A 25,176-nucleotide genomic window follows, 5' to 3' on the forward strand; every position below is an offset into this window, starting at 1 on the left:
CTTGTGTTGGTGCTTTCCATCTATTATCCTTTGTAGATTTGTAGAGAGATATTGTGCAAATTTTGTTTTGTCATGGAATATCTTGATTTTACCATCTACCATAATTGTGAGTTTTGTTGGAAACATTGCCCTGGACTAGCATTTATGTTCTCTTAGGATCTGTATGACATCTGTCCAGGATCTTTTAGCTTTCCTTGTCTCTGTTGAGAAATCTGGTGGAATTCTAATAGGTCTGCCTTTATATATTACTTGACCATTTTCCCTTACTGCTTTTAATATTCTTTCTTTGTTTGAGCATTTGGTGTTTTCACTATTATGTGACAGGACAAATTTCTTTTCTGATTCAGTCTATTTAGAATTCTGTAGGCTTCTTGTATACTTTTTAGATTAGGGAAGTTTTCTTCTATAAGTTTGTTGAAGACATTTACTGGTTCTTTAAGTTGGGAATCTTCACTTTCTTGTATACCTATTATTCTTAGGTTTGTTCTTCTCATTGTGTCCTGGATGTTTTGGGTTAGGAGCCTTTTGGATTTGGCATTTTCTTTGACTGTTGTGTCAATATTTTCTATGGTGTCTTCTGCAGATGTGGAAAGCCGTAATAGCTTCCGCCGTTACAAGATGGCGCTGGCTTCCATTGCGGCAGCCCGGCTCCCTCCTGTAAACAAACTGTGTGCGCATGCGCAAGGGTGTGTTCGCGCCAAGTCTTTGCCAAGTCTTACCCTGGGGCGTGCCAATGAGATCACGACTATGCGGCCAATCAGGAAGGAACACGTTGCTTTGGGGGATATAAAGCTAACGCTCTCTGGGGCCGCGGCGTTTTTCCTCTTTAAGATGATAAACGCTTTTGCTGCAGAAGGATCCTGGTGTCTGCGTGCGTTCTTGCTGGCGAGACGATAGCATGGGACATTTGGTGCCGAAACCCGGGAAAAGACGCCTCACCATCGCCGGCGCCGAGGAGACCCTCCACTCGCGGAGAGGATTCAGAGCTGCAGGATGAAGGTAAGCTCTGAGAGGCATGTTTGGTCTTGATCTCTCTCATCTTTCTCCCCCATTAGAAGATGCGGTGGAAGCTTTTGTTATTATTTTGGCAGCGCTCATTCTTTTTCTTTTGGTTTTCGATTTTGTGGCTGCTACTAGGCACAGTCAGAAGTCGTGCCTAGAAGATGAGAAATGCTGCCCAACAGTAATAGCAGGACAAGGGGCGTTAGAGGAGTTACAGGACAGCATGTCAGAAACAGAGCGAGGTGAAAGATTAGAAGCTTTAAGAAGGAAAGGTGCACCTAAGAAAAGAGGCCCTTCCAAGGACCTTGGATCCGAGGAAGCAAGAGATAGGGGAAAGGACGCCCTGGGAGAGAAACAGGGGAAGGAGAAGAAAACCCCGAAAAAAAGCCTTTAACCGGTAGAGGAGTTAGAGGCTTTGGGGCTTGATAGTTCAGAAACAGACAAGCTTAGCCCCTCTGAGGAAGAGGATTTAGAAGATGAGGCAGCTCGCTATGAAGAAGAAAGATACCACCCAGATGAACGACGAGCTAACAGAAAGTGGGAGGTGGAAACCATGCGGTTTCCCAGCCTATAAGCCCCAGCGCCTCTCCACCTTATATGGAAAGATTTCACTCAGATTCCTTCCTCACTAAAGATGAACAAAAAAAGATACGGCAGGTATTTCCGGTGTTTGAGGCTGTTGATGGAGGCCATGTTCATGCACCAGTAGAATATATCCAAATTAAAGAACTTGCCGAGTCGGTCCGTAACCACGGAGTTAGCGCCAATTTCACTATTTCTCAAGTCGAGAGGCTTGCCACTCTGGTCATGACTCCAGGAGACTGGCAGACAACAGTGAAGGCTGCACTCCCTAATATGGGGCAATATATGGAATGGAAAGCCTTGTGGTATGACGCCTCTCAAGCACAGGCCAAAGTCAATGCCACTGCTGAAGGCGATCAAAGAAATTGGACACTCAATCTGCTAACAGGACAAGGGCAGTATGCCAATAATCAAACAAATTACAATTGGGAAGCATACGCTCAAATCTCCGCTGCCGCCATTAAGGCGTGGAAGGCACTTTCCAGGAAGGGAGAGTCTGGGGGACACCTAACAAAAATTATACAAGGCCCCCAGGAGCCATTCTCAGACTTCGTGGCTAGGATGACAGAGGCAGCAGGCAGGATCTTTGGAGACCCTGAACAAGCAATGCCTTTAGTGGAACAGTTGGTCTATGAGCAAGCCACACAGGAATGCAGAGCAGGTATTACACCTAGAAAGAGCAAAGGGTTACAGGACTGGCTGAGAGTTGGCCGGGAACTTGGAGGCCTGCTTACTAATGCCGCCCTCGCGGCTGCTATCCTACAGGGCCAAAAGCGCTCAGGTATAGGTGATCGCAAGGTCTGCTATAACTGTGGCAAACCAGGACATTTAAAAAGGGATTGCCAGGCCCTCACAAAAAGGAGAGCACCAGGACTGTGTACTAAGTGTGGGAAAGGCTATCATTGGGCCAGTGAAGGTCGCTCAGTTAGAGATATCAAAGGCAGGCTAATATAGCCCGGACCTCCCCAGGCAGAAGAAGCTGAAAAAGCTCCAAAAAAACGGGTATCCGGGCCCCAATCTCAGGGCCCCAAAACATATGGGACCCCAGCTCAAACAAGTGGACACCACGTCCACAGAACTACAGAAGGCTCAGCAGGAGGGACCTCCGCTCCACCACCCAATTCATGTTAATGCCACAGATGGGTGTGCAACCTGTCCCCACCGACTACAAAGGCCCCCTATCTGTGGGAAGTTTCGGCCTTATTTTGGGTCGATCCTCCTTAACCTTAAGGGGACTTATTGTTCATCCTGGAATAATAGATCAAGATTACTGGAGAGAATTTCAAGTTCTCTGCTCTTGCCCTCAAGGCGTTTTTTCCATCTCCTCAGGTGACAGGATTGCTCAGTTGATTATCCTTCCAAGTTCACATGATCATTTTCTTTCTTCCGGGGTCCCTAGAGACACCACGAGGCTTGGCTCCTCCAGGACTGATTCTGCGTATTTAATAATGGACCTTAGTTCCAGACCCTCTTTAGAGTTGAATATAGAAGGAAAGACTTTTTCGGGAATTTTAGATACAGGGGTTGATAAGAGTATTATCTCCTCCAACTGGTGGCCTAAGACATGGCCTGTCATTCAATCATCCCATTGCTTACAAGGACTAGGGTATGAGGCCAGCCCCACTATCAGTTCACGTTTCTTGATCTGGCATGCTCCAGAGGGCCAATGAGGAAGATTCATTCCTTATGTCCTCCCTCTTCCTATTAACCTTTGGGGGAGGGATATCTTACAGGGTTTAGGACTAACATTGACCAATGAGTACTCTCAACAAGCTGTTGGGATTATGAAGAGAATGGGTTACAAGGAAGGGAACGGACTAGGAAGAAAAGAACAAGGAAGATTAGAACCGGTCCCACAAGAAGGTAATATAGGAAGACAGGGCCTGGGTTTTTTCTAGGGGCCATTGAGGGTTCTATGCCCATACCCTGGCTCACGGAGGAAGCCATATGGGTTCCTCAATGGCCTCTATCCTCTGAAAAATTGGAAGCTGCCACTAAGCTGGTTAATGAACAATTACAGCTTGGTCATTTAGAACCCTCTATTTCACCATGGAATACTGCTATTTTTGTAATTAAGAAAAGAATCAGGAAAGTGGAGACTTCTCCATGATTTGAGGGCCGTTAATGCACAGATGCGTTTATTTGGCTCAATCCAATTGGGCCTACCCTTGCTCTCCACCTTACCTAAACAATGGAAGATGATAATTATAGATATCAAGGATTGCTTCTTTTCCATCCCCTTATGCCCACAAGACAGACAGAGGTTTGCATTTACTATACCAGCTATTAATCATCTTGAACCTGATAGAAGATTTCAGTGGAAGGTTCTGCCTCAAGGCATGGCCAATAGCCCCACTATTTGCCAACTATATGTACAACTAGCCCTTGAACCTATAAGGAAGCAATTTCCATCTTTGCTTTTGATCCATTACATGGATGACATTCTTATGTGCCATAGAGATTTAATAACCTTACAGACCTCATATCCAATCCTAATCGAAACATTGGGGCAATGGGGACTACAAGTTGCTACAGAAAAGGTTCAAATTACAGAAATTGGCTTATTTCTGGGATCGGCCATCTATCCTGAAAAAATAGTTCCTCAGAAATTAGAGATTCGTAGAGATCATTTACATACCTTAAATGATTTCCAAAAATTATTGGGAGATATAAATTGGCTGAGACCGTTCTTGAAGATTCCCTCTGCTGAGTTAAAACCTTTATTTGACATTTTGGAAGGGGACCCTCATATCTCCTCTCCGAGAACATTGACGCCAGCAGCAAACCAGGCCTTACAAGTTGTAGAAAGTGCCTTACAGGATGCTCAATTACAGAGCATTGATGAAACCAAGCCCTTTGATTTATGTGTTTTCAAAGCTATGCAATTACCAACAGCTGTCTTGTGGCAAAATGGGCCTTTATTGTGGATCCATCCCAATGCATCTCCTGCTAAGATTATTGACTGGTATCCCGATGCGGTTGCTCAGCTTGCACTCCTCGGGTTAAAGGCAGCTATTACTCATTTTGGAAAAGAACCCAAAACTTTGATAGTGCCATACACAGCTATTCAGGTTCAAGCATTAGCTGCTACCTCAAATGCTTGGGCAGTGTTAGTCACTTCCTTTGCTGGACAGATTGATAATCATTATCCAAAACTCCCGATCCTACAATTTGCCTTAAGCCACACCATTGTGTTCCCACACATAATGTCTCAGGAACCACTCATTGATGGGGGTGTAGTGTATACAGACGGGTCAAAAACTGGTGTAGGTGCTTATGTGGTCAATAATAAGGTAGTATCTAAACAATATAATGAAACCTCACCCCAAGTTGTAGAATGTTTAGTGGTGCTAGAGGTCCTCGAGGCCTTCCCGGGCCCCCTTAACATTGTATCAGATTCCTCCTATGTGGTTAATGCGGTTAAAGTTCTTGAAGTGGCTGGAGTAATTAGGCCTTCCAGCAAACTTGCTCAAATTTTTCAACAAATTCAATCTACCCTTCTTGGCAGGAGATCCCCTGTATTTATAACACATATTAGAGCTCACTCAGGCCTTCCTGGTCCAATGTCCCACGGAAATGACCTAGCAGACCAAGCTACAAGAGTGATTGCAGTCGTCCTGTCCCCCCGATTAGAGGTAGCAAGAGAATTTAACAGACAATTTCATGTGGCGGCTGAAACTTTACGCCGCCGATTTGCTTTGACTAGAAAAGAAGCTAGGGAGATAGTTACCCAATGTCAAAATTGTTGTCAATTCCTGCCTGTACCCCATGTGGGAGTTAATCCACAAGGAATCCGACCGCTGCAGGTCTGGCAAATGGATGTTACTCATATCCCTTCTTTTGGAAGACTTCAGTATCTGCATGTTTCTATTGATACATGCTCTTGCATCATGTTTGCTACACCTCTAACAGGGGAAAAGGCCTCGCATGTAATTCAACATTGCCTCGAGGCGTGGAGTGTTTGAGGTAAACCCAAACTCCTTAAGACAGACAATGGACCAGCCTATACTTCTCAAAAATTTCAACAATTCTGCCACCAGATGGATGTGACTCATCTGACTGGTCTCCCATATAATCCTCAAGGACAGAGCATTGTAGAACGTGCCCATCGCACTCTCAAATCCTATTTAATTAAACAAAAAGGGGGAGTCGAGGAGGCTCTACCCTCAGTACCAAGAGTAGCTGTTTCTATGGCACTCCTCACCCTTAATTTTTTAAATCTTGATGCCTAAGGCCATACTGCGGCCGAACATCACTGTTCAGAGCCTGATAGACCAAAAGAGATGGTAAAATGGAAAGATGTTTTGACTAGTCTATGGAAAGGGCCAGATCCTATATTAATAAGATCCAGGGGAGCTGTTTGTGTTTTCCTGCAGGAAGAAGACAACCCATTTTGGGTACCGGAACGAGTGACACGAAGAATTCTGACGCCTAGAAATGACTCCCGGGTGGATCCCTCGGAAACTACCTCTAGCCCTCCCACTGCCTCTTTGGATCTGGGTTCCTAGTATATTGGGAGAATACAGATGGGCAATTTTGTCTGCCTTTCCCAAGCCCATGCCTGTTCATAATGATGCAGTCATTATGCATTTTCCCTAAGTTCTTTACAACCAACAAAACTCTAGAACTACCTTACTTACCATTTGATCCCACCCGGGCACCACTAGGGGAGAATCGTTCTTTATCAGAACAAGGTTCTCTTTGTTTTCAAATTGATGGAACAGGAAGATGCATCAAGCTCACAGGCCGGGCCTTAGTAATGTTTGATGCACAGACGGGAGGCCGAGTGAGATTGACCCAGGACACTAGTAACCCAAGTATAACAATTACAAACATGACCTTTTGGCAGGAGGCAATTTGGGTCAATGTCACATTTCTATCGCCCAATGTCACAGACAGGGAACATCCTTGTCAACCCAGAATAGCCCCCCATTGCAGTCTGGAGGATGAGGGACGAATCCCACCCTGGACTGACTGCCAATCTTCCAGTTCCCGCTGGGCAGATCAGGATGGAACCTTCTCCTTTTCCCCCAATATGATGTTGGATCCCGGAGAATACCTGGCAGAGTTTAGACCTGGGGCCATGAGACAGGGACTCTTTCTACAAGACCTTAGAATGCACCCCTTTCATAAGTGGGTACTTTGTGGAGTTAATGGTAGTTGTACAGAACTTAATCCCTTGGTCTTTATCCAAGGAGGAGCTGTTGGAAAGGCCTCCTTTACTGGCGCTCAAGATTTTTTTCAGTACTGGGGTCGGAGTCTGTTTCCATGGGAACTGATGGAACTACAACTATTTAATAAGACTTTGGTGAACCAGACTGATTATCCACCTACCCCAGTCTGTGTTTACCCCCCTTTCTTGTTTATCCTTTCCAATGATTCATTTGAAGCCTGTTCTAATGATTCTTGTTGGATGTCACAATGCTGGAATTCAAAGTGGGCTAATTGTGCCATGGTTGCAAGAGTCCCGCGGTGGGTTCCTGTCCCTGTAGTAATCCCTTCCACCTTGTCCTTATTCAGGCAGAAAAGAGATTTTGGAATAACGGCAGCTGTGGTAGTGGCGATGGCTGCTGCGGCAGCTGCAGCAACTGCCACTGGGATTGCCATGGCAACCACAGTCCAAACAGACACAGCCCTGAATCAATTGTCAGTCACAGTGGCAGACGCTGTTGATCTTCATACCTCTGCCAGTGCCCAGTTGAAGGGCGGATTAATGGTTGTTAACCAACGCCTCGACCTGGTAGAGGAAAGATTGGATATTCTCTTTCAATTGGCCCAATTGGGATGTGAGAGAAAATTGGGGGCGCTTTGCATTACCAGTGTACAATATGAAAATTTTACCCGAGCAGCTAATCTGCCTAGACGATTGTCATTGTACCTTGCAGGAAATTGGTCAACAGGATTTGACGAGACTCTCAAGTCTTTGAGGGCAGCAGTGTTGGCTATTAACTCAACTCGAGTGGACCTGTCGCTGACGGAGGGACTCTCTTCCTGGATTTCTTCAGCCTTTTCTTACTTCAAAGAATGGGTGGGAGTGGCTCTGTTTGGTGCAGCCCTATGCTGTGGATTAGTGTTCATGCTATGGTTGGTCTGCAAACTCTGATCTCAACAGAAACGTGACAAGGTTGTTATCACTCAAGCACTTGTGGCCATTGAACAAGGGGCCTCCCCTGAAATTTGGTTATCTATCCTCAAAAATTAGTCGACATCTGAGTTCTCTGCTCTTGCACCCCATGGATTTGTGGATCCATTGCACTGGGATGAGAGAGACTCAATGATTCTTTGATCAGCCCTTGCACATCGCTGAGGTCTCCTCATTGCACGTGATAGGGTGATCATCACTTCCCCACTAATTCATTTTTGGCTGGCCTCTTTTGTGGAGTTCTCCCTAGGCCATTTAACAGTTATTGTCACATGGTACTGCGGTATCCAGAGACGGGCAACTTTCCTCATGCACAGTCCAATCTAAGACATGAGGCCTGGTGGTGATAGGGTTACCCTATGATGGATAAGGCTGTGACATTAGAGGAATGACCTAAGACAGGAGCCGCAGCAGATGGACATAACTGCAGAAGCCTAGACCAGCCTCGTTCTAGTAAAACAGAAAGGGGGAGATGTGGAAAGCCATAATAGCTTCCACCGTTACAAGATGGCACTGGCTTCTGTTGCAGCAGCCCGGCTCCTCCCTGTAAACAAACTGTGTGTGCATGCGCAAGGGTGTGTTCGCGCCAAGTCTTTGCCCATCCTGGGGCGTGCCAATCAGATCATGGCTATGCGGCCAATCAGGAAGGAACACGTTGCTTTGGGGGATATAAAGCTAAAACTCTCTGGGGCCGCGGCGTTTTTCCTCTTCAAGATAATAAACGCTTTTGCTGCAGAAGGATCCTGGTGTCCGCGTGCGTTCTTGCTGGCGAGACGATAGCGCGGGACATGCAGACAAGGTTTTTCTCTTCTATCTTTTGTATTCTGTTGGCGATGCTTGCATCTATGACTCCTGACTGCTTTCCTAGGTTTTCTGTCTCCAGGGTCCTCTCCCTTTGTGATTTATTTATTATTTCTATTTCCAATTTTAAATACTGGATGATTTTGTTAAATTCCTTCACCTGTTTGGTTGTGTTTTCCTGTAATTCTTTAAGGGATTCTTGTGTTAACTCTTTAAAGGCTTCTACCTGTTTACCTCTGTTCTTCTGAATTTCTTTAAGGGAGTTACTTATGTCCTTCTTAAAGTCTCATATCATCAGCATGAGATGTGGTTTTAAATCAGAATCTTGCTTTTCCAGTGTGTTTTGTTATCCAGTGCTTGCTTACGTGGGAGATCTGGGTTCTGATAATGCCTTGGTTTCTTTTGCTTAAGTTCTTGCACTTGCCTATCACCATCTGGCTATCTCTGGTGTTAGCTGGTTTTGAAGTCTCTGTCTGTGGCTTGTCCCTTCTGCAGGCCTGTATGTCAGCACTTCTGGAAGACCAGCTCTCTCCTGGAGGAATTTTTGTACAGAGAGTGTGGTACAAGGTCAGCTCTGGAGTGCCAATAGAAACCAGGAGTATCTTGTTTTGGGCTGTTCCTAGATTACTGTATCCTGTGGCATCTGGTTGGGTTTCTCTTGGGCCAGGTATTTGAGCAGAAGTGGTGATCTTATCTTTGCTCTCAAATCTGTCTGCACTCATGGGAGATCAAGTCTCTACTGGCAGGATTTAGGTATGGAGAGTTATGACACAGCATCAGCTGCAGGTGCACATGGAATCTAGAAGTATCCTGTTCTAATCTGCTCCTCCATTCCTCAGAACACACTTTTAAGAAAAGAAATGTGTGTCCTACCAAACTGGAAAATCCAAAAGAAATAAATGAATTTCTAGATTTCTATTACCTACCAAAATTGACTCAAAATGAAGTAGATACTGTACATAGACACATAACAAAAATTGACATTGTAAGAGTTACTAAAAATCTTCCAGCTAAACAGAACACCGTGGATTGCGTGTAGAAATCTGCCACCCATGCTCCTCAAACTATTGACAAAATAGAAAAAAGGAACAATGCTAAATTCTCTTTATAAAACCAGTATTATCCTGATACAAGACCAAAAAAAAAGATAGAAAAAATAAAATAACAACAGAAATAGATTATAGGCTAATCTCCCTGATGAACATAGACATAATAATCCCAATTAAAACATTGCTATATGAATAACACTGCTACACACATTGTATAAGGCCACAGTCACCCTAAACTACACAAAAAAACTCAACAAATAAAGAGGATTTAAGTTCACTATCTCTCATGAACATTGATCAAAAATACTCAATTATGTATTTGCAAACTGAATCCAGAACACATCAAAAACATCATCCACCATGATCATGTCAGCTACATCCCAGTGGCACAAGGATACTTCAATATACAAAATCAATCAAGTAACCCACCATATAACCAAACTAAAAAAAATCACATGATCATCTAATTCCATGCTTCTTATGCCCTGGTGGTTTCTCTCATGCCATTTTCCCAGTGAAGGGTTCCTTGGCGGTTCTTTCTGTCAGTGCACTCAAGCACAGCATCCTATCACCAGCTTAGTATGTCTCAAGCCCTTCCAACAAACCACCAAGATATTACATATGTTTGTGTCAGATTTCTCTCCTCCAGGAAAATAGAGCTTCATGAGGGTAAGTACACTAGCCATTTAATGGTTGGGGCAGAATGGGCTCTCAAGTGACATCTGAAGACTATACTAGTAGCAAAGTAATGAGCTGTAATACTGTTTAAAATTTAAACAGTAAAACAGTTAAAAATTAAAACTCCATAGAATGGAAAAAATTGTACCTGTGGAGGCATGGCCACATATCTGGGTTGCAGTCAGAATCAGCTCTAGACACAGATCAGTCTGTGTCCAGTGTAGAGACAAGAAAAAAGGCATTGTGTGATAACTTTGCATTTAGCAGGACCAGCAATAATTATATTCCTATTTATGGTCTATATAGGAAAGTTCTCAGAAGGAGGCTTCGTGCTCTCAGGTCTACTATGTCCATCCCCATGAACTGCAGAGTCAGGGTCAAAGACCTGCTGAGTGAAAACACTGCATGCTAAGATTGGCAGAGCAGGAAAAGAGAGCCAGATTTCAAGAGTGTCACTCCATGTAGGCACCTCCAGGTTTCATCTATTTCTGCCCACCTGGTGTGATAAACTTGTATGACTTCAACTATATCATCTAGGTTTTGTGTTGCTTGCAGTAGAAAGAAGCCCTAAGGTAGGATCCTGTCATAAGTGACTTCAAAGACAGAAATACTTTGACCAGTTTTAAAAATGTTTATTATGAAAAAAAAACTGGAATAAAATGTATTTTCTAATGTTAAATGTTCAAACTTGACAATAGTTCTGCTACATTACCTCGACCTTTATTTCGAGATCATGACATTAATTAACCTCACCTAATTTTTCTTGTTCTAACCATAATATCATGTTGTCATAAAATGTCACTGAGCTTCCTGGATACAGAAAATTTTCTAGCTTCCCTGCCCCTAGACACAGTCAATCAACTTCAAGATCAGACAGAGCTTCATTGTCTAGAAAGTGTAAATGTTGCAAATAACCTGTTTGTGGATTTTTCCATGTTTTACTATGTTATAAGGAATATAGAAACTGGTCCAGAAAACTGCCCTGGGAGGCAGCTTGGCACCCAACTCCTGGCTGCATCACTATTAATCAGTGTTGGAGTGTGTATTTATTAAACCATCAGTATTTGGCTGAGATTGGGATCTGGTTTGGGTAGCTAATCCTGAATATCAACACAAATAAACTGAAAGTTCAAATTTGACTTTGTTGGGGAGATGAAAAATCAGGTTAATGATCCAGAATGTGATCTAATTAATTTGTTTTGTCAGCTTCAGCGTATAAGTACCAAGAGAGAGGGGGGGAGGGGAAGGGGAGAGATAGAATAAATTTCCAAAACTCCTGGGACATTAGCAAATAACATGTTCTAACATAGAAGAGGATTAGCATGGTGTCTATCATATATACACATCCCTTTGTGTTCCTCATCTGTAAGTCAGGATCTGTGCTTATCCCATCAAACAAAGAGTTAATTTCACTCACTGGTTCAGTGTTTACTGAACCAGGCACTCATTACAAAGCTTTCTGGCCTCAACTGTTTTTTCAACAGGATAATAAAGGTTGCTTTTCCATTTGTGTGGTTTTATTGCAATGAGCAGGAGGTTTGATCTTCTTGAAGAAGAGGGAATACACAAGACAGCAAGTACTTCTGGGAATACACATTGAAAAAAAAACAGACTGTATACAAGGAATGGGCTGCATTCAGAACCACAAGAAGCCTCATACACATTTGGAGTTTAGATAGTTTCGATTTTCTTATTTTCAAACTTCTGTGAAAGACCATTTTAGGTACACTGCAGAGCTCTGCCATCAAGTTTTACAAGGACAAAATGGCCCATGACAGAAGCAGAGCCAGGACTGAAACCAAGTAGCCTACTCCCATCATTAGGAACATGTAAACAGGAAGAAAAGTGAAAGCCCCAAGACTGACAAAGGGCTGCTGAGCTACCCAGTGACATGAGAGGCACAGGGTACATGAAGAGCCTTTTTATGTTTTAGAAGGCAATGTGAACAGAGGACCTGGAGTCTCCTTAGTTACAGCAACTGTGGTTACCTTGCTGACTTTGAAAGGCATCTCCCTGGTGTCCTTTTTGTTAAATGGCTTCTCCCAGTTTTCCTTGAAATAGATGGGACTCACAAGGACCAATCGAGTGTTTGAATTTACTGTACTTGGAGACAGTTACTCTCTGACCACATCTAAAAGAAGAAATTAACACACCAACAACAACAACAACAACAACAACAACAAAGTTAAGTAATTAAAGACTTGTAGTACTTTGGATGAGAGCGGCACCATTGATTCATGTATTTGCATGCTCAGTCCTCAGTTGAACAGTTTGGGAAGGATTAGTAGGTATGGCAAGGTTGGAGGAAGTATGTTGCTGGGAGTGGTCTTCAAGATTTCTGAAACCCATACCCAGTCCTGTCTCTGTCTCTGTCTCTGTCTCTCTCTCTCTCTCTCTCTCTCTCTCTCTCTCTCTCTCCTGACTCTAGGTAAGAAAGTATAGCCCACAGCCACTGCTGTAGTACAGTTTCTGCTGAACTGCCATGATAATCATGGAATAACCCTTCTAAAACTGTAAGTAAGTTCCCTGTGTGGTGTTTTTCTTTATAATAGTTGCCTTGGTCATGGTGTCTCTTCAATACCAAAAATAAACCCCAACCCAACCCAACCAGCAGAGTTTGCTGATACATGGAAATGGATCATAGGCAAATGATGCCAACTGTTGATTTGGAGTGCTGATTCCTGATTTAGAGCTAAAGGTACAGATCAACATTAGAGAACCTTACTTTGCGTAGCATACACAAGTCCTTGGATTCAATCCTCAGGCAAGTCTAAAGAAGTCCTTATTTAAAGAAGAAAAGGTAAACATTGTTTACATTTGAGGATCTTATTAAAGCACTAACATTGTTGTAACAATAGACTGCAAAGCCAAGCATTGTAGCACATGCCTTTAATACTTGGACTTGAGAAGCAGGCTGAGTTCCAATCTAATTTGGTCTAAATAGTGAGTTTCAGTACAGCCAAGGCTAGACACTGAGACTGTGTCTCAAAGCAAAAAACAACAATAGACATACAGACTAGAAAAAAAGACTGTGTTGCCTGGTGAAGGCACTTGCTACCAAACCTTAAGAACTGAGTTGAATCCCAGGACACACTGGTAGAAAGAAAAAGAAATAAGTCTGTGAGTGGAACTGACTGCAGATGTGCACAGATATATACAAACACATGACAAACAAAAAACCATATAAATGTAGCATTTTTTTCCAAATGGACTAACTGTTTAACAGAGATGGGGTATGACTCAGTGTCAGAGGAAATCCTGTTCAGCATGCTCAAGGCCCTGCAGTCAAATCTCAGCACTAAAAGCAAACAAAAAAAGAATAACTCTGTGTTCACCTTCTGTCTTTTTGGCTACCCTGGTGTTGACATGCCGTCGCAACTGCTCTGGATCACCCTTAAAGTCCAGCTATTCTATCTCTGCTTCGTAGAACTTGCAGCAGGCATCTTTAAAAGACTGAGACAGAGCAACACTGCACAGCCATAAAAGTGATTAAGCACTAACAGCCTCTTTCCTGATGCACAAAACTGGAAATTCAGATTTGTGCAGATGTGATTTGCAAACAAATATAGAGAAAGAGTATAAAATCCAGCCTTCCTGTTTCTGTTTTTTTAACCTTAGTTTATGAATGAGGTAAAATGTTGTTTGGTATGAGAATCACTAAAAACCATGATGAACAGCTGAGACCTTCAGGTAGTAGCTGAGGCTATAGGAGATACAGTATCATATTACTGCTACTCAAAGAGGCCAATGCACTTGCACAGTGAGGGTTAACCTCACAGGAGTTATGAATCCTCTGTGCTTTTCACAGGCTGGAGCATCTGCTCTAGTTGTCCATCTTAATAGTAATACACATTTATACCACTCAACATAATGTCACCCATAGCTACAGAACATTGGGGAAATAGATGTAGAAGCTATAAAATTGTGTATATCACTATAATTGGTTTTACTCTATGGTATGAAATTGGAGCATATTCACCATGCCTGGCAGCTTAGTAGCAGGGGTGAGCAACTGACAAAAATACAGCCACATTAGAATTCAGGTCAGTGGCTTATTGCAGTAGTGAAGGATCAACCTAGTCTGCCCAGGGCCTTACAGGGAACTGATCATCAGCAAACAAAAGAACAAAAGAATAAACCACTTGCTGATAAACTCTATGAAATGACAGTGACATTGATGACCACCTACCTTCTGCCATGCTACAAGAAAAAACTCAAAGCTGTTTTAAAGAAATGAAAATACTATTGTGCCTGCAGTATATATGTTATAGTTTGTAAATGTTTCTATGAAACATGTCAGCTCATCACTTTATGCTAAATTTCTCTTTGAAAGAACTGTTTTCATTTGTGTCTTGGTGGATGTAAGGAAAATGCACATTTAGTATGAGTGTGTTGCCTGTGTTAAAGGCATGCATTTATATGTATATAAGCCTATGTGATGGCTAAAACGTAAATTCAGCTTAACATCTCTGAGTACTCTATGACACTAACTGCTATGTATTCAAAATTGTCCTCGCCAAAAACCCTGTTGGCTGTTCTGAGCACATGCCTTATATCAATCTTGTTCACTTCAGTGAGAACTGACTGGAAGCCCTGGTGGACATCTTCACCTCCATTGCTGCTGCATTTATCCAAAGAAAGTGCCTGAAATAAAAACAGATTGAAAACAAAATTTCAACATGCCATGCTATAGGAAAATAATCAAAACTAAACTCATCTTTAAAATTTTACAGATTCCTGATGCCACTCAAAGACCCACCTAGTTAGAGATGAAAGTACCTTGTAGTTCCATATCTAGGATCCTCCATGTGCCCTCTCAGCCCTGGTCTGAGAGTAAATGGTCTTTCACAAACATAACTCTTCAAATTCACTAATGATGCTCTGGCTTCAAGCATGGATACCAAACAAAACTGCTATCACTCAAGTGCACCTGACTTCTGACCTCAAAAGTCTGGCCTCAATAGTCTCTTACCTGCTCTTGAGTCTGGGCTGGATCCAGCACTGTCTGAAAATAAGAATTTAGGAGAGTGAGCCTGTTTCAGGCCTAGACTTTAAAAGGCCTGGCAGCTGACACATTTGTGTTTTTCTTCAAAGTATACTGGTGGAGGAAAACCCAAGCCACAAGAAGAATCTTTTGTAATGCTATCACAAAAACCTACGTGAAAGAGAAGCATGACCCAAGCCAACAGTGAAAATGTTTCCAGACTGAAGCCAGACTTCTCAATCCTTCTGAAGAGGTAAACATAATATTTCAGCTACTCTCATAGGAAAAAGATAAAAGATAAACTGCCTTCAAGTAGTGATATTTTGGAAGAGAGAGAGAGAGAGAGAGAGAGAGAGAGAGAGAGAGAGAGAGAGAGAGAGAATGAGAATATCAAGGCACAAATGTCTCTAATGAGGACACTAAGAAAGAAACAAACTTATTTTATTTAAAAAAAAGAAAAAAGAAAAAAAAAAGGATACCAAGAGCTAACCCAGAATAATAAGGTGATCATGTATTAGGAAAGACTGGCTTCAAACACAAGTAGGAATAAGTGAAATATCCCAAATCTTGGATAAAAGACACAGGACATACATGCTTAATTGTGATTCAGAATTACTGCATTTCAGAGACTGCAATGTGTCCTTTCTGAAATACATTGAATATATTTTACCAAATTCGTAGATTGTCATTTGACAATCCATAGAATATAACTGTATCTAGAACTAAGATATTGTAGGAACAATGAAGTTTAAAGGAAGTCATTAAGTGAATTAACCCCAATCTGTGTCACTATAGGGAAAGCTGATTGTGGCATAAACATCTAGGAAATGTAGGCATAGGTTTTGAAAACTTACTTTTAATAATGCTTCTCAATGCCTCAACCTCACTTCTAGCCCACAGTCAATAGGGAGAAAGGAAAAAGGAAAAAGGGATATAAATCTGTTTGGGGCAATTCCAATATGTTTGTCAGGTCATCAGCAGTCTAGATTAGTAGTGTCAGGATACTAAACCCGAATCAGAGGTAGTGGCATAATCCAACAGAAACAGCCAGGACTCTGCAGAATCTGCATGAGTCAGCAGGAGCAAGCAGAACCAACCATGACCCCAGGAGATGTTCTGTCATGCATCTCTCAACAAAGTGAAGATCAAAAAGGATGCAAGACCAACAATCTAAAGCCAGTTATGCAAGCACCCAGTCACTGTAAATTGAGTCCAATTTATACTCTCTTCAAATATAGCATGTTCTTCCGTGGGTCTTGTATCAACAAAACACCACATGAGTCTACAAGAAAACACTTGAGTCTGCATTGCATGAAAAACCAAAAACCCCCACTTTGAGGAGAGACAAAAATGCCATATACTGTTCTTAAAAAATTAGTTTTCCAACTCCTGGAATTTTAGTATTCAGCCACTAGAAATATAAGAATATACTCTGTGTTAATTAAGCTATTAATTGTAACTATGTTACTATTAAACCACAGCCTACACTTCAGAAAGTATGAACTGTACTTATCTCTACATTATTCTAGGGAAGACATCTCTCGGGTTCACAGATATAGCAGAAAACAAAACAAAATCCACTAAAGGTTCTCTCCCTGGTCTTCCGGGCTAAGACTAACTCCATTTTGGAATAAACTTCAAGACTGTAGTAACAGACCTTACCTGTTGGTGGACTGAGATCCATTAGGGCCAGACCACACACAGAGGAGATCATAGGGTCTTGGTGTCATGCCTTTGGTATTTTTGCACCAAATTAATCCTCACATACATAGTCAACACCAGGGAATCTGAATGTTACAGCTAGAATTCCAAAATGGATAGTACATCCTGCCTATCACCACTTCATTCACACCCCTATGTCATCTGCAAGAGCATTTTAGAATATGGAGGACCAGCTCAACTGACAGGCCATAGTATTTATCTGCTTTACAATGGTGCTGGTTACCTGACATATCTGGCTTGCAGTGGTTCCATTTGCTCCCATTAAGATCATAGACAGAGCTGAAGACACGTTCAGGGGTGAGAAAAATACATTTTTTGAGCTGTCTTCGCCCAATATTCTCAAGAGCTTTAAGGCAAAGTTAGCATTTGCTTCCCGCAGGTGATCCATGATGGTAATCCTGGAATGAGGGATTTCAAAAAACATCATAAAAAACACAATCGAATGTATAAGCCGAATCTTCAATCTCATCAACGTTGTGATGCTCTGACTTGGTGAAGAAGGGATAGATACAACATGGAATGTAAAGGTCACATGCACCTAGTTTCCATCCTTGTTTATATATCAAATCCAGCCTAGTATAAGCTACATAGTGAGACCCTGTCTCAAAGAAAATAAACAAATGAAAATAAGGACCTTATATGCATGGTTAATTTTTCTAGTCCAATGTCATAATACCTAACATCTTCTGGTTTCTTTCAAGATGGAATTAGGAAAGTGCAAAGTCTGACTGCTTGGAGAAGAGATTGAGTATTGCTGTTGATTGAAAATACAGGTTTTATGCTGGGGAATGTCTCAGTGGGTAAAGTGCATACCATGCAAATGTGACAATCTTAGTTTTGACCCTCAGAAACAGTAAAGCTTAAGAAGGAGGTACATAGTAGTGATCCAAGTCATGGGTAAAGGAAGTGGAACCAAAAACCAACAAATAAAAAGACAGCTACTGGCCATGGGAAATACGTCAAAGGATAGAGTGACTTCCATGAACATATAAATATTGACAAAGTGGCACATAGTTGGTATACCAATCATGGGCCAGGGAAGTGGAGGCAGGAGAATCTCTGGGAGCTCATGGATGGGCCCATAGCTTGGAAAAGGCAGCTGTAAACAAGGAAACCTATCTCAAAGAAAGTGACAGGAATGGACCAACAGCCGCTGTTGGCCATTGACCTACATGTTGCCTGGAGGAAATCAGGTGCCTGCACTTACACTCACAGGCAAACTCACACATATGCGCACATGCATGCATGCGTGTCTGTGCATATGCGCATGCGCACACACACACACACAAACACATGCATACAAACACAAATACACACACACACACACAAACACATGCATACAAACACAAATACACCATGAATATACTCAAGAGATAACAGGTGAAACCTCCAGCTGCTGGTGGGCATAACATTGACACGTTGGAATCAAGGTTTTCTCCAAAGCTTTCATGGACCAAACTGTAAATTAGATTGACATTGAAGCACTCTTATACTTGCACTTGGAGGCATTCATCTGGGCACATGCACACTATTTTTTGTTGTTATTGTACATATTGTCACATCAACTATTGTCTATAAGCCAATTTATTGACACAAATCTACTTTGGATTGATTAGCTGTCTATTGAATGATGCATAGTTCAGACGCCTTTGGTATTATCATCCTCTGTTCTGGGAACCAATATCTTCTTGCTTTATGATTTATACTCTCATTTAATGGAGTGTATTTTCTAATCACTTCCCTGTTACGATGATAAAATATACTGAAAAAGTAACTCCATTGAAAAAGAATATATTTAGGCACATGGTTCCTCATGTCAGTGTGGCAGGACCTAGAGCCATCCCCTCAAACTGCATCCACAGGGAGGAATAAGATCAGAAGATGGTGCTGCCCATTTTTGGTTGATCTTACCAAATCAAATAACCTGATTAAAATCATGACTCATCTATGAGGGATTAATTTTAAAAAAAACCTCACAGTGTGCCTAGACCAACATTTCCTAGGTGATTCTATATTTTGTCAATCTAACAGTCAAAACAAGCACACCAACCTTCTCTGCGTCCAATAACACACAAAGAACGACATTTTGGGGGCAATTTTGAGAAAGCCTACTAGGTGTAAAAGGCTGACCAAGGACAATACCTAAGCTTCAGGGAATCAGTCTTTTGTCCTATCTGTTCTCCTTTTGTCAGAACAATGTCTCAGTACACAGCTACCATGTCTACGGAGACTACCTGTCCTAAACCAGTAATACCAAGCTAGAGATACAGGTGTGGGTCTTCTATGTGATCCTTCAACATCTTTCTGCCATTGTTGCGGGTGGAGTGGCAGGGATCTCTTCACTATGTTCTAATTCTTTGTACTATTATGGATCTAACTTAGTTGTAATTAACTTTAAGAGATGCTTTAGGAGAAACACTGTAGACTATGCCTTCCATCTCAGCAAGCACAAGACAAAGGCAGACAAATCTCTGAGTTGAAGGCCAGCATAATCTATAGAACAGCCAGGACTATACAGTCTACTACTACTAGACTGGGGATGTCTAACATTCCAAGCCTCCCAAAAGCTAAAGGGTTAATCACTTGGATAAGAGACCATCCCTCCGAGGAGAATTCAGCAAATGTCCAACTAAATACATGTTGGGATAGTTAACCACTGAAGAAGATAGAGCAACTTTACTTTCCAGAATGCCCACATCTGGTACTGTCTCTCCAAAGCTGCTGTGAGGCTCTAGTTGCTCTGCCCATCTTTCTGAGTCAAGACACGGAAAAACCTAACTGCTCACTTTTCTCCCTTTTACCTTTTCTTTTCTGTTTCTCTCCAAGGCCCCAGTAAACTTTCTCTGCTTCTATACTGCTTCCCTTTTTGCCATGTGGCTACTTTCTGACAAACCTAAAAGGCTAGCCTGGCAGACTCTAGATCCTTTAACAGTTCAAACAGTTCACCTGACACGAGTTTAATAGAAAGCACAACAAAAAGATCAGGAGAGCTAGCTCCTTATGAGTATCTGTCTTCTAACATTGAGGGTTTCCAAGTAGTTATGGTTTTTACCTAACTTTGCAGTTTTGAAAGTCACAAAGGCTCCAACACATTCCAGAGACTTTCAAGAAAAGGATGTCCAACACCCTTGGCACTGACTTCCAGGACTTTCTTGTTCCAGCCCTTTGAGATCTCAAAGCCTTTCTTATGTGACAGGAGTCCATGATCTCAATGTCAGGGCAAGTAGAGTCCCATGTGCTTTCATGTTTAGCTGGCAGACACCTTAGTGCACAAGCTACTTCCTCAATTTGTGCTTTGTTCATGTCCCTGGCATCTGTGCAGGTAGCAGAGCCACCACTGGGCTTCATCCCTAAGATCCAAGCACATGACAGCACTAACAACTGGCCTGAACCGAAAGGGGACTGACTTCCCAAAGAGTCAACTGAATCTGTGACACTCTCACAGCTCAGGTAAGAAATCCTAACCCAAATTGCAGGGCTCTTGCCCTGCACCACAGCTGCCATCCCCTCCCAAGCACCCAGTGCCAAAGCCAACAAACAGCACAGCATATCCAGGACCCTATGTTCATCTGGAGACGGTGAGAAGAGCAGATATCTGAATGCACTAGCTATACCAGGGCCTCAAATATTGGTTGGGAAGAGAGGTGGGTGGAGTCTGGAGGGCTGACCTCTGGACTCCTAGATTAGGAAAGGCAGAAGTCAGGGCCTGGTGAGCTGTAAAGAGTAATGCAACTCATCTTTTGCCTCCAGGCAATAGGGCAGCTGATCTTTCTGGTACTGGATACCTTCTCTAACCACAAACTCTAGGATTAACAGGGAGAATATAAAACCTAGGCTGGAGTCTCTGGGTTGTTTCCTACAGAGGGTGGTCTCAGCACCCTGTTTACTCTGCCTTTGTCAAGACTGAATGACAGACAGACTAAGCAACAACAGAAGCCTGCCAGCATTTAGTGGGAATAAATCTGACAAAAAACAACAGAAGTTTGAGTGCTTGTCTATCAAATACAGATAAATAAATAAAAGGAAGGGAAGAAAGGAAGAAAGAAAGAAAAAAGAAAGAAAGAAAGAAAGAAAGAAAGAAAGAAAGAAAGAAAGAAAGACGAAAGAAAGAAAGAAAAGTAGATGTCCCAAATCTTCACTACTCCTCTGGGCCAAATAATTAGCCACAGAAAGTGCACTTAGCCTAAAAAAAACAAAATACATGGGAAAAATTAGCCATGTTTGCTGATTATAAATAACATTTCTGGTAAATTCTCTCTCTCTCTCTCTCTCTCTCTCTCTCTCTCTCTCTCTGTCTCTCTCTCTCTTGTTTTTCTCTCATTTGTGGGAGTGTGGTGTATGTACATAATGAAGGAATCTGTTCTTGTTTGTGTGTGTGTGTGTGTGTGTGTGTGTGTGTGTGTGTTGTGGTGGAGTTGTTTTTTATATTCAAGTTACAAAACTATTGACAGATAAAAATATGCTATTCTTTGGAAGGAAAGGCAGAGGATATAGCTGTATGTATGTAGAATCTAGTATAAACACTGTGTGTGTTTTCCCAGATGTGCTAGCAAGAACAGTTGCTATTTTATTCAAATGAGGATGAAAACCCTGTTTGACAAATCACAGTTGTCTTGGAGAGCAAGATGAACTTGTGGATAGAATGATGGCCAGGTTTAATGGTTTGGCCAACTTTGTGTCCTTTGCCTAAAAAAGGGTTCCCAGCAATGACCTTATTGCCATTTGATCTGACACTTGGTTGTACAGGCTGCCCTGATCTTATAAAATGTGGCAATCCTCAATTTAGGAATCTGCATGTGACCCAACCTACCCAGACAGTGAGATCCTAGACTCCTAACACATGCAACTACTTTGGGATCTCAGTAAGCTGAAGTCAGCAAGAGGCCTGGGAGTGGACTTACTTGTCTGGAGCCTTCCTTGAATGTGTCTGGGTCTGTGATAGTTAGTTGTATGCATGGTCTAGAAACTTAATCTCAAACAGCTGATCTTTGGAGACCCTGGGTCTCTGAAGTCGGTGAAGATAGACACTTTTCTGAAGAACTTTCCAGGTCTTTTACCAAAGCCAGACCCCTATACCTAGCAGATGTCAATGTCAATCCAGGCCCCCATCCCAGCTGTGAGGTTTACTTTTAAAGGACTGAAACATAAAGGATTGCTCAACTCTCTTACTCCCATTAGCTTCTTGGATCTCTGCCTCTCTAGGTTAAGGTTTCTGGCTTATCCTTCCAGGTTATCTAGGAAAACATGCTCACTATTTGTTCTAGAACTGTGTATACAGTTCTACTTTCTCCCTTTCTTAACAAAGAATAGCATTTTGTTTTCTTTTGTAAGTTGATAACAAACACACACAGTGTACAGTGTATATATACATTACAAACATATACAAGATTCAGATGCACAAACAAGGGAGAAATGAGAGAGACAAAGACAGACATTTACCAGGAATGTTATTTATGAGTAAAAAATACACTGCATTTTACTCAGAAATTTTGGATTTTTTCAACTACATATGGTTTTCTGTGTTATATTTTTGATATGGTTTCTTCCTAGGAAACTATATCATGGTCCTGCAAATGTTAAGCATGCACTCTGTCACATAGCTCTATCACCAGAGTGTGCTGTGCTCTACTTATGAAAGCACACTCCTTTTAAACATCCTAAATGTTTACTGCCATGCACTCACAGGTCACTGAATGCATCCCAGAATAGCAACTAAGAGATTGTTGTGCATGCACATCTTCCCTCCTGCAAAATCAGAAAAGAATTCAAGCATCTTAGGAGTTGTGCATGCCTTACAATGACACATATTTTGTAACTGTAGATAATGCTCCTGTTGTCCATGTGAAATATTCAGAATTCTATGGGTTATCTCAGTGATGGAATGTGAACAGCACATACACTTGGAGGTCATTGGTGGGAGGGTGGATTTATATTGATTTAGCAATATGTTCTATAAACTAGGACACACTGAGTGGAATCAAGGAAGGCTAAGTGTCTAGCAAATGGAAGCTTAGAGGAACAGGAGCCCACCTATGGGCTAAGTCACCCACTATTGTGAACTGCTTGATTAACCCAATCTAAATAAATGTTTAATAGCCACATAACTATAGTAGAAAACTAGACTGTTATAGAGGTAAATATGTACATACACTTCAAATCTCATGACCTAATAATTCCATAAGGACACCCATCTCTTAAGACCTCACATGAGAGATTGACTTCATGATGATTTTTTTGGGGCATAATCAAAGCAAAGCACCACCCTTCCTGAACCCCAGATCTTCAGACTTTAATAAGGATGGTGTCTCTTTGCTGAGCTCAAGAAGAAAGTGATTGTGTAGAATAGGATTCTATTGTCTAGTTATCACTGCTGCATTTCTCAGACCCTATTTCCAAACACAAACACTGCCTCTCCCGTTTTCTAGGACCATCAATACGTTTCATAACAATTAAGATCTTCACAAAGACAGACATTATTCCAGCCTGTGAGCTAACTATGTAACTTCGAAGCCATAGTCCTTTAGAACAATTACAATATTCTTCTTAGCATAGTAAAATATGTAATCATCAGCTTTAATAATTTTACTATATGAACTACCTAAAATTTGAAAAATGGTGCCAATTGCTTGCCAGATGTGGTATAAAAATTCCACTGGTTCCATACTCATTCAACTTACTGAATGAGACACCAGCACTTTGAAAACAAAAAGGAAAAGATAGGGTCTTTGGCCTCAGTGCAGTGATGCAAGCAGATGAAACAGAATCTGGTATGAGTAGAGTCAAATATGAATATAGGGGCAAGAACTAGTTAAAGCTCAAACATAAAAGTTGTGTTTAGCTCTTAATATTCTGTAAGTTTACTACACCCCTTTGCTGCCTTTAAACATCAATTAAGAGGTTAAACTCAACTTAGATAATATAGTCACCGTTAAAAGACACAAAACCTTTATATAGTCACCATTAAAAGACACAAAACCTTTTAGATTTATAATTAGTTTAAAAGCCATGGGAGCTGGTCAGATATCAACCCTCTGTGCTATTATGTCTACTTTCCTGTGGTCATCTCCAAGATGTAACTTTCATGTTCTTCCTAGGCTACCCCTACCCCATCAGACCATACCCCATGACCGTGCACTGACATTCTCCATTATCACACAAATCCTTCCGTCTTTCTCCTCCTCTCCTTGTTATCCCCTAGACCTTAGACCACAAACCCCAGAATCTTCACTCTGGCACACTATCTTCTCCCCAGCACAAACTGTAGGCTTCTTTATTAACCAATTAATGTTCATGTGTGTGTGAGGAGGGCTCAAAAATTACATAGCATAATTTGGTGTATGTGAAGATCTCCTCATCCAGGACAAACAAGATGGTGGGGCATATTTAGCATTGGAATACATTGCAGCACCAGGCCAAGCCCCTACAAGTTTGCTTTTGGGAATAAGTACCAAAGAGGGTCAGAGTCTGTAGAACTAGAACTGAGAAATGAAGACTAAGAATGAGCTGAGGAAATGGGACACAAGTGAGAAAATCTTTGTGTGCAGACTGGGAAACAAGGAAGTGTGTTTATATCTCTGGAAACCTATAGCTCATAATATATCATTAAGTGGGAGGCAAATTATTTTAGATACCGAATAGTGTTATATCCGTGATTTCATACCCATGAGTTTACAGACTTCTGAACATGTAGCAATATCCTCAGAATAAAGACAGAAAAACTTTATTCACAACATTCAGGGGAACTAATGTTGCCAATTTTTCAGATAAAAAACACTAATAGGAACCAGACAGGTGTTTACAGAAGAGGACAGGCAGCTTCCTTAATCCCATCACTAGGAAAAAAAAACAGGTGGATACTTCTCTGCAAGTTCAAGGACAGCCTGATCTAAATAGAGAGCTCCAGGACAGACAAAGATATATAGTGAGACCCTGTATCTAAATGAATAAACAAAATAAATAAAAACACAAAGGAAGATAGACAGCATTAGGGCTTGTGGAATAATAGAACAAGGAAGGAAGAAGTGGCCATGGCTGTGAGATGGATTATTTGCTCAGCAGGATAGTGATTATGGCAACAAAAATATTGGGAAAAGAGAAGTTAGAGGAGTTAAAGGAACCATGATTTATTTGTTTACTTGTGTGTGTGTGTGTGTGTGTGTGTGTGTGAGAGAGAGAGAGAGAGAGAGAGAGAGAGAGAGAGAGAGAGAGAGAGAGAG

General features: G+C 41.7%; 1 protein-coding gene across 1 annotated transcript; it reads left to right on the forward strand.

Moving 5' to 3' along the window:
• The first annotated feature begins 1,015 nt into the window (after positions 1 to 1,015).
• LOC116883222 (igE-binding protein-like) lies at positions 1,016 to 2,715 on the forward strand. The gene is given in 2 exon segments (XM_032884236.1): positions 1,016 to 1,539; positions 1,578 to 2,715. Coding segments are annotated over 2 exon segments (1,662 nt in total).
• Positions 2,716 to 25,176: the final 22,461 nt, after the last annotated feature.

Source organism: Rattus rattus, chromosome 14 (assembly GCF_011064425.1).
Source record: "Rattus rattus isolate New Zealand chromosome 14, Rrattus_CSIRO_v1, whole genome shotgun sequence".
Lineage (NCBI taxonomy): Eukaryota > Metazoa > Chordata > Mammalia > Rodentia > Muridae > Rattus > Rattus rattus.